At 45.7% G+C, this 15272-nt stretch overlaps 1 protein-coding gene across 1 annotated transcript in view; it reads right to left on the bottom strand.

Moving 5' to 3' along the window:
* Nucleotides 1–3419: 3419 nt before the first annotated feature.
* ALPK1 (alpha kinase 1) overlaps nucleotides 3420–15272 on the bottom strand; it is a 51362-nt gene continuing 39509 nt past the window's right edge. The window contains exons 10-14 of the mRNA XM_055797742.1: nucleotides 12806–14849; nucleotides 11879–12032; nucleotides 10674–10836; nucleotides 8586–8772; nucleotides 3420–7975 (exon numbers count right to left, since the gene is read on the bottom strand). Of these exons, the coding sequence (XP_055653717.1) occupies nucleotides 7779–7975; nucleotides 8586–8772; nucleotides 10674–10836; nucleotides 11879–12032; nucleotides 12806–14849 (2745 nt within the window). The 3' untranslated portion in view covers nucleotides 3420–7778. The remainder of the gene's footprint in view (nucleotides 7976–8585; nucleotides 8773–10673; nucleotides 10837–11878; nucleotides 12033–12805; nucleotides 14850–15272) is intronic.

Below are 15272 nucleotides of genomic sequence, written 5' to 3' on the forward strand. Positions count from 1 at the left end.
AGTTTGATTTCGGGAAAGGACCAGAACCAGATCCCAGATCCCAGCCCTCCTAGACAATGGGAGCGCTTGGACCCCCAGCTTTGCAGCCAGCGCCCTGGGCCCCCGGCTTTGCAGTATTTCTGCTGCTATTTGGGGTGTTGCTTTGCCTGGCAGCCATCAAGCCCTTGCGACTTGCTGCCCCCCCTCCCGCCTGTCCTGCAGGCCGCTCTCTGCCTGGGGAGGGGGCATTTTGAGCATTCTCTGGGGATGTCAACAGGCCGTCTGTTTCCCTTGGCTGAAGTAATCAGATAAACTCAGCGTGAAGGAATAAAAGTGCGCCAGGAGCAAGGCTAACGGTGACATGAATCTAAGCCGGTGTTTTTCAAGGCAGGCTAGAAAGCTTAGCAGGCGAGCCCGCCTCGGCAGCAAGCGGCTCGGCAGCTGCACCCAGTGGCACCTCCAAGCTGGTCCACGGTGGAAAGGAGCTACTTGGCCTCAGCCCATCGCATCAGCAGGGAACCAAGCAGCGTGAGCTGCCCGGGTGGCAGCGCGGGCTTGCCCTTGCAGACCAGTGTTTGGGATAAAGGCAGGTGTCCCAGTGAATGTGAAGTGGCAATTCAGGATCTTGTGAAGTGCCAGGCTGCCCGTAGGGTCAAGAGCCGCCAGATATTTTGCAGGGCTTTGCAGAGGCATAGGAATGGGGGCAGGGGTTGGAATTCATCACCTGGAGGGTGTGAATCACACACCCCAAATCCTTAAGGGCTTGTACTTCACACATTTTGCCTCCATTATGTGTGGATTTGGCCCATGCAGACCCGATTCCCATACCATACAGGCAAAATCTCCAGCACCCATCTTTTATACAGCAATCGCAGTGCTGCAGCCCGCTTGCATGAACAGAAATCCTGGTGGGATTCGTTCTTTTTTAACCTGGTGTAGGTTTTTGTCTGACTATGGGGCCAAATCTTACGTCTTAAAGCTTAAGACTCTTGCAGAGCAACAGAGCAACAAGCTAACTGATACCTTTGACTGAAGGATATATCCTGCCTTCAGCCTATGGTGCTGCCACATTTGTGCGGGTCTGGCAACCTTCTGGCAACCTTCTCATCCCTGTGACTCCTTGAGCCGAAGTCAGGTTTATGGTTGAAGAGAGCTAATACTCTTGTGATGCTAAGATTTAAAATAAAGCCTTCAAAAATTGATTGGATAAAAAAATTCTTTGGACTGCTGCCTGCAACGGAGGGTTGTTCAGCGCTTTGCAGCGGCCAGCAGCGTGCGGGGAGGGAATACGGATGCTGCTGGGGCGGCTGCAACACACAGCCATCCCCTTTCCCTTGCCTCCCCTCCCCCTTCTTTTATTAAAAAGAAGAGAGACTGGACCAAAGCTGATGGCATATTTACCTTCATGAGTTTTAAAAAAAGTTAATTACTGCTTGGAGCAAGTTGGTATGGCTGTCCTGAGCTGTCTTTTATTAGTAGTCGCCTTCATTAATTTCCCTCGCTGGATTTGCTGCTAATAGCTGCTTGGTCCTGGGCAGCACAAAGCAGCATCTGTGCCATTGAGCAGAAAAGCGGGAGTCAGGCAAAGGGGGGCACTGGGGGGGTGACGCCGTTTGCAAATCAACCTCTATTAACGTGATGGCCTGCTCCGAGGGGACGGCAGCCCCAGTAGCCGGCACGGCCGTTTGGGCTTCACTTGGCTGTTACCGAGGGAGGAAAGGCAGCCGGTGCCAGCCAGGGTGACCCTGCCTGTCATCGCCGTGCTGCCAGGGCACCCCTGGGTGCTGGCCGTGCTGCATGGGCACCCCCTCGGGGGGGAGGGGGAGCGGGGTGCTGCACCTGCCTCTACGAGACCCGTGCACTCCCCTTAGTGCTGCGGGTGCTCCAGTCCTGCAGCACACGCTGCTGCGAGCAGAGGCAATCACTGAATCATGAGTAAGTCGGTATCTTTTGATGAAAGACATGCTGCATCTTAAAAATAGCTTGGCAGCGAGATGTCCTGGTTAAAGAACAGGATGAAGTTCCGTTTGGAGGGCGGCCACGGGCAGGCCGGCGGGGCTGGGGGCACCACAGGCTCACAGGAGCCAGGGCAGCGGGTGGCGGTGGGGGCCCATAGCCCCATCTGCTCCCTGCAGAGGGACACGGAGGTGATGTCATCCAAGTGGAAAAAAGGAGGATGGTGTGTGCCGTTCCAGGAGAGGCTGCTGGGGAAGGCACCCAGGTGCTTCTGTCCAAGGCAGCAGGTGACAGTGGCAGTTATTGGTCAACACGTTATTGTAAATATCCCCATTCCGGTTGTTTCAAGGGAGCAGCGGTTACAACAGTGCATCACACCACCTGTAAGTAGTGCGCTTGTCCCAACACGTATGCGATGCCTAGAGATACAGCTCTGCGTGCTCAGGTCTGCTGGCCGGGGGGCAGGATGGGCTGGGACAAGTCCCGTGCTGGGTGCCAGTCCCATGCCTGGAAGAGCAATCCCACCCCTGCTAACAATCTGTATGGTGGGAAGGAGATCGCTGAGGAGGCTGGTGCTGCCGTGTTCAGTATTGGCGCTGAGTTTTGCCAAGCAGAAGCGATTTGGCAGCGCAGGCTGTCTTTCTGAGCTTGCTCACGTGAAGCTTTCCCCTCAGTACCCATGAAAAGCTCTTTCTAGTAAAGGACTGATGCCTAAATCCAGCAGCTGGGCTCTCGGGGCAGCTGATGTCAGGTTTATGGCAGTGGGGACATGCTGCCTCACGTGCAAGAGCTGCCTCACAGCTGGAGGGGTCACCCCGCGCCCGCTCTCCACTGGCTTGAATGGCCCAGGATGCTGCTGCCTCGAAGGGAGAGGGACACAGCAAGCCTGGCTCAGCCTCGCATTGTCGCAGTAACCAAGGGTCTCCCTTTTACACTGGGTCTTCTGTAAGAGAGGTTCCCTGAAGTGCTTCGTAGTGATGTTTGGTATCGGCAAAAGAGTGAGAAAACCATTCTGCCTGTGGTTAACGGGCTTTGGTTGCATCAATTTGTTCCCTCTTGATATCAAATTTACTAACTTTTGTGCACAAATGCATGACACACAGCAAACAAGACCTCTCTGCTTTTTACCTGGATGCCTGCAGAAAGGTGAGCGGGAAAAAACTCTTTTCACCAAGTATCTTCCCCGAAGGACAGGAAAGTGTGTCATCGCCTTGTCAAGAGCGGGACGTTTTTGTGCCCGACTTACTGTAGCGCTTGCACTGGGTGTAAACTCAAGTGCTTTAGCTGAGAGGAGGAAATGTTTCTTCAGACTTCATGTCCCTACAGATAATAATATTTTGCTGTACCAGCACAATATAGTTTTGCTCATTTTGTAGCAAGGACAGGGCAACTGGCTCTTAATGGTCATACTGAGCTCTTATGTTGGACTTTGGAGTGTGTTATGATTAATCAAGATGCAAAAGCACCCTTGGTAGAATGTTACTTAATATAAACCACTGAATTCCTAAAAAAAAAAAAAAAAAAGGAAAAAAGCAAAAAGTATTCCCTACGTCTTCACTGGTTCAAATTACTTTCTTCTGAAATCAGAGAAAATATCAGAACACCATTTTTTCAGTCAGTAGCTCTAAGATGAAATTTCCAGCTACAATATTAAATGCTCCACCATCAGTCTGAGTCAACTATCTATCTTGCCCAATAATCACCTGTTTATACCACAAATACGAACCAATAATTTAAGTTCGGTGTGTTTCAGGCCACGCATGCATCTAAGTTCTTCAGGCAATGAGGTTATAGAGCACATTGATCCAGGATTTCTAGTATCCAAGCCCGGATGAAGACAGAGTGCCTGCATTTGTGAAGGACTGATACCCCTGATTTTGTGCCCAAGCCTGTAAAGAGTAGGACCAGTAGAAGCTACAGGGTTAAATATGATGATATCTGCTTTAACAGCGAACTGGACAAGCTGACACTTGATACTAACTTATAACTGTGAGTAACCATAACTTTAGTAAAGTGTAGGCTGCAAAAGAAATCAGCTGCTAAATGCAAATACTAGGAAGAAATCAAAATATTACAAAATCCCACAGATGGATTTATTCAGGAGCGTATCTCAATACATATTTCTTTTCTTTCTTTGAACAAGAGGCACACGCTGGAAAAGGCATCACTTTTCAGGGGTCTTGAAACTGCATGTGCTGTTAGAGCAGACACTGCGGGGCTAGCTGTTGGCAGCGCATTAGCACACTTTGTTCTGCGGAGATTGTCCGGGAGGTTTTGTTTTGCTTTTAATTGTCTCTATAGAGAAGGGAAAGCCTCTGCAGAGAGGCTTTAACACAGCATCTCCGCTGCCTATTAATTCCCGAGATCTTGCTAACTAGCTTTGTTTCCCCTTTAGAGCTCGGTGCTCCCTTTTGCCGGAGCATGAAGCTATGCACGCACAGCGTTTGTCACTTGGTTAAAGCCAGCATTTCCCCACTGCTGCGGACAAGGCCGTCCTTTATTGGCTGCAGAACAAGATAACGGACTTAATCTTCCCAGTAACACGTGAGTTTTCATGTATCACTTTAATCTGCAAAACACTGGGGCCGAGTGTACCGTCACATGCCGATTTCACTTTTCTATGAGCGAGTGACTCCCCGGCTCAATGATGGATTGTTTGCTCGCTTTTAACAACAGTCAAGATGGTGAATGCCCCGGGGTGATAGACAGTGTGCAATGGGAACGGCAGCAAATCTGATGGCCCAGTTCAAGTTCACCTGACAAAGCTGACGCAGTCTGCAAGCAGCATTCGAGAAAGGATTATTCACACTAGCATTATATTTTTGAATGCATTTTTCTTCCTGCGCAGCTGCCCAGATCCCCAACACTGAAGGTTTATGCACCATAATAAAGAGATTTAATTTTTTTTTTCTTCTCTTGCTTCTCCCTCTTTACACCTAGTTCTAATCGGTCGGTGCAGTGATAGGGCATCTTTCCAAACAACTCGGCAAAAACATCACCTAGAAAACAATAGCATTGCTAAAAAGCAGGAACAAAAGCCTAAAAAAACTCTGCTGGCTGCAGAAACAAAAGCGGATGGTTTTGTTAAAGCTAACTCTCTGTTGGGGACCCATCTTTTTGTGGAAGTTTGATGCTGTGTTCCTTTTCTCATCAAGAAAATCTCCCCAAAGAAACAATCCCAGCCTTTGAGCACAGGGGCAGTGGCACATCAGGGCTTTGGAGGAGAAGAGGAGAATTTGAAATTAAGGCAACTTTTCACTGCTGATGGAGTGGGAAAGCTGCTTACCATTTTTCAAACATAATACACATGGGAGTGCACACGCATATGCGTGCGCACACACACATTCTGGAGGTGCTGCCATGGTCTTGGAAGAGTAAACTCTAGGTCTTCTGATAGTTTCTTTTTGCTGGAGAGGCAGAGACAAATGTTAGCTCCAGTTCTGTGTTATTCCAGTCCTACGTGGCACTATTAAGGGGAATACGTATAACCGTTGCTTGAACTTTCTCATAGTTTTTCTCCTGCCGGTTAGGCTAGTAACACTAGTAAAGGTGTGCTGGAAGAACGTAAGATCACTGCAACCTGTAAATGCAAAGACATGCCCTCTGCTTTTAAACAAAATCTGCGCTGCATCCCTGACAGAGGCTGAAACAAGCGTTTTCCTGGAAGCCCACCCATTGGAAATGAAGGTTGAAGGCTGCTTATCCTGGCCAAGTAACTCATTGGAAGTCTGTCCGCAGCAGATGTAAAATGGGCAGTTGAATTTTTTAGGACTAAAATGCATTAGTCCGCCTATTCTAACATGCTTCTTTCATCATAGTCTGAATTTGGGTAATATTGCCAATAGGTTTTGGGTTTGGTGGCTTTTTTTTTCAACCAGACGTCCCACCTGGCTTAATTCAGCATTAAAAGGGGCACAGCATTAGAATGAGGAGCTTCCATCCCCTCTTTTTTTATGGCTGTTTTCTTCACAGTGCATGTATATGTCATCTGACCAGGCCAGAAGGTTTTACTCTTTTCAGCTAGCCAGAGTGTGCAGGGCAAAAAAAAAAGATTTCAACTATTCATCTAGAATTCACAAAGTTGGGAGGGCATTGCTTTCCTCTACATGTTTCTGAAATTTGCGTGGCAGAACAGCAGTTAGGTCTCTTGGAAGTGGCCGAGCGCTTATCGGTACGTGAATTGCTGCAGGTGTCACATGTAGGTCACGTGAATGAATTGCAAGCTGTGGTTAAAAAAAACCCAACCCAAATAACAAAACAACACACCCCCCGCCAAAAAAAAAAAAAAAAAAAAAAAAAAAAGAAGATCGTTTCATAAAAAGTAAAAGGCTGCAGCTGCCTCTAACCCAGGCAGGCACTACCGAAGCATGTGGCCAGCATACACACCACAGGCTGTTTGGTCCTGGTGTTAAAAATCAGGGGCTCTCCAAGTGTGCTCAAGAACAAGCACAAAGAATAACAAAAATACTGCTAAAATTTGGAGTTCATGGACTATGTGCAGCTGTTTGCACGTGTGATAGTAAAGTTGTCAAGAAAACCTCCCGTCATGGAAGTACAAATTTGTAGTCTTTGGCTCTATGAGTGGGGTGGGGTGGGAGGATCAGGATCTTGGTGTGGGTTGTTGGTAGGGGAAGTGTGTAAGTATCGCTTCAGTATTACTGGGCATCTGTTTTACTCTCATTAATGTATTTTCTGGGATGTTCAGCAGCTTGGAAGCTCTGCGGGCTGTGCCTCCACCACCACTGAGGCACAACCCATCGGATGCGTCGTCCTTGCCACTGGCAGTGAACTGCAAGTCTCCTGCTGTCTGCTTCTGCTGGAAATTCGGCTGAGAAAGGCGCCCCTCGTTTGTGAACATCTTCTACCTCACAGCTCTCTGAGGCTGGATGACAGAGGCTCAAAGGGAGGCAGGGGGGTGATTTGCCTGCCCAGCTGGAACCAAAACTGGTACTGAGGCTGCTTTCTCTGGGCTTACTAGATGCTGGACTCCCCCCAGAAATGCTCCTTTGTACAAGCAGCTACACTCATGTCCCGTAAGATTATCTGTGGGAATCAGTTATGGAATTGCTCACCAAATCTGCGGTGCTCACAGTTTCATTACAGGCAGAAGAGATGTGCTGTCCTTAAGTGAGAACTGTTCTTCTCTTTGAGAAAGTCTTCAGAGAGTTTGTGAAATGTAGCAGTCCTAAATTATTCGTGTAAAGCATCTCTTGGTTCAAGAACACTATTTGTCCCTTGCAGAGCAGCACAGCTTTCTTGGCTGTTAAAGTTAAAACCATATTTCCAACTGTTTAGATATTGTGTGGTCACGTATGCACATACACACACACACCCCTGAAAGAACTGTTATTTTTTTAAGCAAATCAAAACATTACCATTTGCTCCCTGAAGCATTTAGAGAAGTTTTTGAAAATTCTACAGATGGTTGAAATACAACTCCCTGCTTCTGTCTCACTCTATCTCATATTCCATTTCCAAAGAGCAGATGGTGCCTATTCCCCTTACTGGGTCTGAATAGATTAGAAGTTCATACAGTCCTGTAGTACACTTCTAGCTGAATTTGGGAGCCTGTTTTCTTGCTCTTCTTACATTCTTCTGTTAATTATTACAGACGGCTATAAGTGCACAAGGTTCAGATGGTACACAAGTTGGTAACATGGTATTACCAGCCTGGATGCAAAGGCCAGAACTTGCCAAACTTGTGGAGATAATGACTGACCCAACTCACATGGGTATTGTCTCAGTGTCTCTGTTCTCATGGAGACAATATGCTCCTAAAGGTGTGTAGGATAATATACTGCCCAGCTTCTGCACCATTCTTTGTGTGACTGTCCTGTGCAAGTCTACGTTGTCAGCTCTACCGAGGGTCTTGTCAAAGAAAGGCAGCGACAGATTTCGTTGCACTTCACATGTTGATCATTAAAGAAGTAAAATATTCCTTTCTTCCCAAAGTTGGAGTGTGAAACATCCTTGCTATTAAGAGAATGAATCTGGGGGTCTGTGAGGTAGATGAGGCCTTTCCCATTACCTGTCACCCAGCCTGTGGAAGAAAGGACACATCTTGGTATTGCATATCACAGCCTGAGACAGACCGTACTCGGGACTGCCTGCTTGGCACAGCCCATGCTCTGTTACTGTCACTGCAGTGATTCCCAGTTTGACCCTATGTCAGCAAAAGCAGAACCCTAAGAGGCACATAATGATTATTTAATGAAATTAATATCCCAAAGATACCTGTATGCTAAAGGTTGAGTCTTTTAACTCTTAACCAAAGAGCTCAATTAGCCATTAGCTGAATACGGGACCTTTTCTTAGGCTTCCCAGTTTTAGGAAGGGGGAAGCGTGACAAAACCCACAGCCTCTTTCAGTGGTTCTCCTTTAGATGGTTCCACAAGACACGTCTTTGCAGACTGGTTTTAGTGTAATGGGATGCAGAGTACTCCATGGCATGAAGCTGTGGCACAGCAGGGAGCAGGCGGCTTGCGTGCTCTTGCTGTGATGCAGCGGAGAGCAAGAGTACTGCTCAAGGCAAAAATATACTTGCACATCCCTCCCTCCCTTTATGTCATTTAGAGTCAGTACGTCTTTTATATAGCATATTCTGCAACATGAGAGGACACACGAGAAATGAAGTTTCCTGTAATACAAACCTTGCAGATCAACAACAACATCTGTTCCATTGGAGAACTCATAGGTGAAATGGCCGTAGGCCAGACCGTACTCTGTGGCTTTGTACTCATTCTTTACAACCCTTGTGTTATTGGACAGCTTCACAAACTCCCCAAGGATGTAGGGCTCCACGCTCACACATCCTTTTATAGTTCTGTCTTCCAGTATCTGAAAAGAGCGTGTTAATGAGAGTCATGCAAGCAGGGATGTAAAAACAAGGGTGCTAAAGCTCCTCTAACTGAAGTCTTGGTTTTCCTCCTATAACTTTCCGTCATAAGACAGATGGAAGGAGTGTCCATGTTAACTCACTGGTGATTCAAAACACAGGCTGTTTAGATGAGGAGCTCATATTTAGCTAGAACAAAGGGTGGAACAAGATTCAATACAACATCAGCCTGACTGGCCAAACTACATGGGCAGTGAGTTCTATAAATATCTAGCCTGTCCAGCAAATAGGAAACTTCTTTCAGGAGACTGTGTCTAAAGAATAAGCTAGAAAGCTGAAAAGATTTGGCTAAACCTGCACCTGGTCCTTCTTCAGTGTGTAAATAACAAGGGGGAGGTTTTGAGGGCTGTTTTAGTCAGATTTGTAAGTACTGATGCCAGACTCTCATTAGGTCTTATTAGCGAGTGGCATAGAGCCATACCCAGTGTCAGAATGGCTAACAGAAATATTAATATCCATAGCATGCTATCATATACCTACTCATAATGAAACAGCAAATTCAGCTCTGTACCATAGAGGGTAGCTCTCCGTATTTGAAACACAAGTCAAATTGAAAGTTAAGTGTAAGAATAAAGAAAAGATCCTTTACTTCCCCACTGGGGACTGGATGTCAGCATTAACCTCTGTGCCAGGTCACCCAGACAGGGCTCCTGCACGGGCATTTCCTTCTCGTGACTGAGTACAGTCCACACAGTTGGAGAGAGAGATACTGGTTGTGCCATCAGGGACAAGCGGAAATGGAGCGGGCTATAGGGCATTGGATTGGTAGTGAGGTTGTGTCAACAAGTTAATTGAACTTGGTTTAAAGGTGGCCTGTTCTATGCTAAGGGGTTGTTATTGAGGAAAAGAGCTTTTTGTGATGGCCACTTGAAGGATGACTGAGCTGTCAGTGTGATACGGTGATGAAAAATGCAGGTCTCGCTAAGGGTAAGGACTCCTATTGCCCCTGCAAAAGCTGTGGAAGAGTCTTGGGGGAACATGGTGCAATTCTGTCATTAATACTTAGGAAATGGTAATTCAACGTAAAGCAGGCTCAGGGCTTCATGGATGAACAGGGAAGAGAGACCTGTGTCTTGAGGTGACACTAAAATGAGCTTGGCTTCCCTAGCCTGGAGAACAGAGGCTACGAGGGGATGTTGTTGCTGCTCCTTCCTTAAATCTAGGCCTCAAAGAAGTTGTGAGAAAGACAATAAACATAAATTGACTGATTTTAAGTTAAAAAATAGCAGAAAGTTTCCAGACACCAAGAGAGCAGCTCTGGAATGATTTCTTTTTGGAATTCATGAAGGTTAAAACACAAAAAAACCCCACAGCTGCTTTTAAGATAGGGCTTAATGAGCATAAAAAGGGATTACGCAGTGTTGCTGCCTGTGATATCAGGGCACTGGTCCTGATGAGTTACGAGCAGCTACTTTTGAGTCCTGTGTTCCTGAAATTCAGCATCCTGCAGAAAAGGCCTCAGAGCTGTCCTGCAGCGAATCAACTTTTCTGCAAGAACCTCACTTGCTGGGTTCTAGTGAAGTTTAGATGTTTTGTTGTGCTCAAAATGGGTCAACTTCACTGCTAAGATTTCATAACTACCCCTGAAAATAGACGTTCATGTACTGTTAGGTGATATAAAAGGCTGGGTAACTCCTGGGCTTCACTGACAAGTGAGTTTCTGACTTTTAACAGTACATGGCATCTATTCTGCCAGTGCACCCATGAACTTGTAGCTCTGCGGGTAGATGTCTTCTGTCCTGAAATGAGCCAATGCAGCTACCAGGTAAGATCACATGAATGACAGCGTGTCAGCTACAGTGGCCTAACTGTTAGCATTTTAAAATCCAAATACAGTTCTTACCAGGAGTACTGCAGATGGGATATAAAAGATTTGGGTAGGAACCTTTTGCTCATACAGCCTTTTGTTGAATTCTGTCACGTAGTACTGGGCAGTCATTTGCCGTTCCACATCACTGAAATGATGAAGAAGTCCTTTTTCATCTTTGTATTCTTTCCCAACATACCTAAACAGAAAGAGAAGTGTTTGCCATAGTCAAGTTTGCAGCAGACTGCACTTGGGAAGCCCTGTTTGCAATATAGAAACAACTACAAAGCAGAGCTTGGCTGTTGAGGAGAAAAGCCAGCTGTCGGTGTTGCATTTAAAACGGTGGTGACTAAAGTTGTGGGGTTTTTCTTTTATAGCTCTTATAGGTGTAAAATGCTATACTGATGAATCAAATCCCAGGATGGGGGTTTCGTAACATGGGAATCTTTAAAGTCAACTCTTGACTCTGAAGGGAGACCCGACTCACAGGTGCTTAAAATACTGTTCTTAATCCATTATAATTCAAAAGCTACTTCTAATAACAATCCAAAATGTGCAGTTAGCAGAGCTCTTCTGGTGAAGAGGCCTTTATGAAGCAAATAGGTGATTTTAATCCTGCTTTCAGAGCAGATGCACTGATTGCATAAACGTGCTGCTAAAATTAAAGAAAAGCAACTGAAACACCTTTCTGCCTGTAAGTGTTGTGTGTGTGTGTGAGAGAGAGCAAAATCTCTAATGGAAAGCCGGAAGTCACATAAAGAGGAAGCAACATTTAAGCTCCCATGAGATTATCCCAGCACAAAGGTGAAGTCAGGCCTAAGAGTTGTCATGAGCAAATGAACACTAACATGGCAGTTAGAAGACAACAGTGAAGTAGCTTTTTCTTCCCAGAAATTAGAGTAGAGGGTTGCATCGAGTGATGGCAAGGATTGACAAAATGCCCAAAAGATTTGGGAAAGCATTCTTGCCACAGAAAATCAGCCAAAATCTAACCAAATGTAAACTAGGTTGAAACAGACTAAAGAAACAATCTTCTCCTGTTATGACTATGATTTCTGTAGATGTCCAAGTAAAAAGTCGTACTGCCTTCTGAAAATACTTGGTAAAATCTACTGTCTAACAAGGCATTAGACTAGCTGAATCATAGGTATAAGATTAATCTTATCACACAATTTTCATTCATATTTACACAGAAGTAGCATGGATATACATTTTATTTCAGAAATTGGTTTGGTCAATACCTTCCCAGGATTTCTTCTTGGTGCAGGAACTGTATCCAAAACGCACTTCTCTGTTTGCCTTCCTTTGCCACATTCAGGTAGTCCCCGATGAATACAGCCGTTTCTTGGCCTGTCCAGAGACCTGATTTCTTCGAGTACTTTAAAAGAAGAGCAGCTACAAAAAGAAAACACCACAAGTAGAATGGACAATCCCACAGGGCTGCTCTAAACCTGTGCTAAGGGACAAAATAATTAGCACCCAGGAGATAGGATATCCAGGCTTCTCTGAAAGCAAACTATGGGGCTACAAAAGATACGCTAAGATGTATCTAGGTGTAGAGTTGGATATTATACATTAAGGACAAAAAATTGCTAAACAGGCTTGAGACATGCAAGATGGGATGAGCCCTAAGTGGGTTTTACTTAATGAGCTCAATGAGGCAAGCCCACAGTGGTGTGGCTCCTACCTTCTGTATTTCTTAGTATATTGATCAAGTGTCTGCATATTAAGGTATGGCTGTTATTTATGATTAACTTAATAATCATTATCTTAAATACACAGTTTTTAGGGATGAAATGTGGAATCTAAATGGGCAACAAAGCCAGAGACCCAAGTAACGGGGTAGAAAAGGCTTGATGAACTGGCACAGGGAGTTCAGGCAACCTAAGTTACCTCTTGCACGAAGGGACTGAAGCAGGAGAGACTAAGCAGGCATGGAGATGGAGCCCACCTCCATGAAGCTGTCACTAATGTGTAAGTTTAAGAACAGGAGAAAATGGTTCAAGGAAGTGTTCTTCCATTGCTAAAATCCTTATACAAACCCCCATAAAACAACAAAAAATTAAGATGATGACTGAAACATTGTGTTAAAAAGCCTAAGTCAAGACTGTTCTCTGTGGGAGTACCTGTTGCTGTGTGAAAATGCCCATTGCTGTGTGGAAACTTACAGTATGCTTTACGAAGCTGTTTAGACTTAAAAAATCCAGTAGGCGTCAGTCTCTGGACAAGCCAATTATGTTCTACTCCTGCCAGAAGCTGCATGTAATCATCATCCCTCAGAAATCGAGCATCAAGGATTTCTTCATTCGTTCTGCCAGGAATGAAGACAAAACCACTCCCCCTTGAGTTCAGAAATGAACTTTCAGGGGAACTCTTGGGCACCTGTGCTGATTTGTATGATGAACTCAGAGATGAACTGGATTGTCTCTTGCTGCTCACCATGTCCTGAGACTTTTCTTCATCTTCTTCAGTAGTGGCAGAGTCAAAGTGCTTGGTTATGGGTATCTTTCTACGCAAGGGCAAAGCTGCAGGTGTACTGGGAGTTGACTGATACTTTGGAACAGATGCCGCAGGATAGTTGTTTCCTGAATCTCCAGTACTGATTAAATCAAATTCAGTGTAATCTGCAGTTTCTGCCTGGGCATCAACTTCAGGCACTTTGAAAGATCCATGTCTCACCACGGCAGAATTCCTCAGCCCGTCATGCACAAAGGAATCACTGGCCCTTTTCAACTCAATGCTCGTCGATAGTACTGAAGCACCTCCATTTGTTCGGAGATGTGCATCAAACGAGGAATCATCTGTTCTGTCTGCAGTTTCTCCTTCTGGGTGGACCCACGCACACGGGCCCTGGGGTCGGGATGCAGTGTTGCCATCGCTGCCCTCCCTGCTGCTGTCCTTGCTCCTGCAGTCCAGCTCCACCCAGGAGGAGGCCTTCTCTTCCTCCTCCTCGGGCCTGGTAGCAACAGAGTAAGGGGTGGAAAGTGAAGTAACCATGTTGCTCACCTCCCTTGCTTTCTTTTCTAAAGAGCTGCTTCCTTGGTGTCTTTCCTCCCACAGCTCTTCTCTGCAAAGAGATGCCTTTTCCACAAATCTCCCAGCTAGAGATGTATCTACCGCTAAGGAAGGCTGAGGAGATCTTCCACAGCTACGCAGAGGCTCTGGAGGAGAAGAATGCCAGGCTCTGGGAGGCAATGAGTGCAAGTATGCAGCTTGACCATTTTCATTGGACTCTTTTGTACAAGATTGCTCCTCTGCTGAGCCCTTTTCCTGCTGCTGCCCTTCCCTGGGAGACTCATTACTGCTATTACGGTTTAGTTCCTCCCAGCTGGAAGAGTGACTTGATTTTGACAGCTTGCACCAAGAGCTCTCTGAAGTAGTGGTTTGACTCCTGTTTCGCCATCTGCTGAAAACACTGTTTTCATCATTTATTTCTACTTCTAATGGCTCAATCCCTTCAGTGATGGAAATTTTCATCACATCAGAACCAATACATTTATCTCTCTGGCCACTGAGTCTCTCTGAGATAATTCCTGCTGTTGGTGAATTCAGCATTTCCGTAGCGCCTTTCCTCTGGTACACTATTTCTTCAGCAGTACACATAGTGTCTATGTTTTTGGTTTCTGTTCTTAAGGTTGTGATACAAGCTCCCACTTGAGTTCCTCCTGTTGTGGTTTTATGACTCCTGCAAGTATTTTCAAACACTTCACACACTGACAGATGATGCTGAGAATGCATGGCAAGGATTTTCTCAAAGTTGGCTTCCCCTTGCAGGATAGGTTTTTCCACTGTGCCTTTGTAACTGTCTGGAACATAAGACCTGGCATCAGAATTAGGGAAGCTTTCCACCTGCAGGAGCTTCTTCACAGTTGTGATCAGAGCCATGATCTCTTTGGCAAGCATTCCTTTCTCTTCCTCTTCTGTAACGGAAGTGCTGTATGAGTGCAGTTTTCCCATGGCTTCTCTACAGAGTTGACTTACCTCACCGAGTTTCTCGCTCTCCCCATAGAGCCACCGATGCACAGTTGTGAGGCAGAAAGCAGCTTTAATGAAACTATGGAGCTCCTGCTTGCTGGTGACAGGACTCTGATCATTCTTGGTGAGAAGGCCGATCTCAAAGGATTCTTTGGCTTCAGACAAGTAGAATTTTCTCTTTTCTGGGGGACAGTCCTTGGAGTGACTATAGGACAGCAAACACACCCCACGGATGTTCTGGGAGGGGATGAAAGAGGAATGAAGGAATTAAAAGCCTGGACCACAGGTCAGAGCTAAATAAAGGGGGGGGAAATATGTTTCTTTCCCTTTTACAATTTGAAGCAAACATCAGCTCTAACTGCCGCTGCTGTGTTTCCTGGAGGAAATAATCTTGCTCTTTTTCTTTTGAAATATAGCTGCAGTTATATGAGAAGCAGCACTACCAGAAGGGCTTGAAAGTCCATCCTCGCTCTGTGGACAGATACTGCTTCTCACCCATCTGCTTAGCTCCCAACTGGAGTTCTGAGCAACATACAGCATCACACCCACAACACAGACAAAACACCCTGTATGATGCAATGTTTGAAAGCCGGATTAGAGCCAAATTTAATAGCCTGGACTCTTGTCTTATACAAATAATATTTTCAGAATTAAAACCAA

Source organism: Falco peregrinus, chromosome 2, assembly GCF_023634155.1.
Source record: "Falco peregrinus isolate bFalPer1 chromosome 2, bFalPer1.pri, whole genome shotgun sequence".
NCBI classification, from domain to species: Eukaryota; Metazoa; Chordata; class Aves; order Falconiformes; family Falconidae; genus Falco; species Falco peregrinus.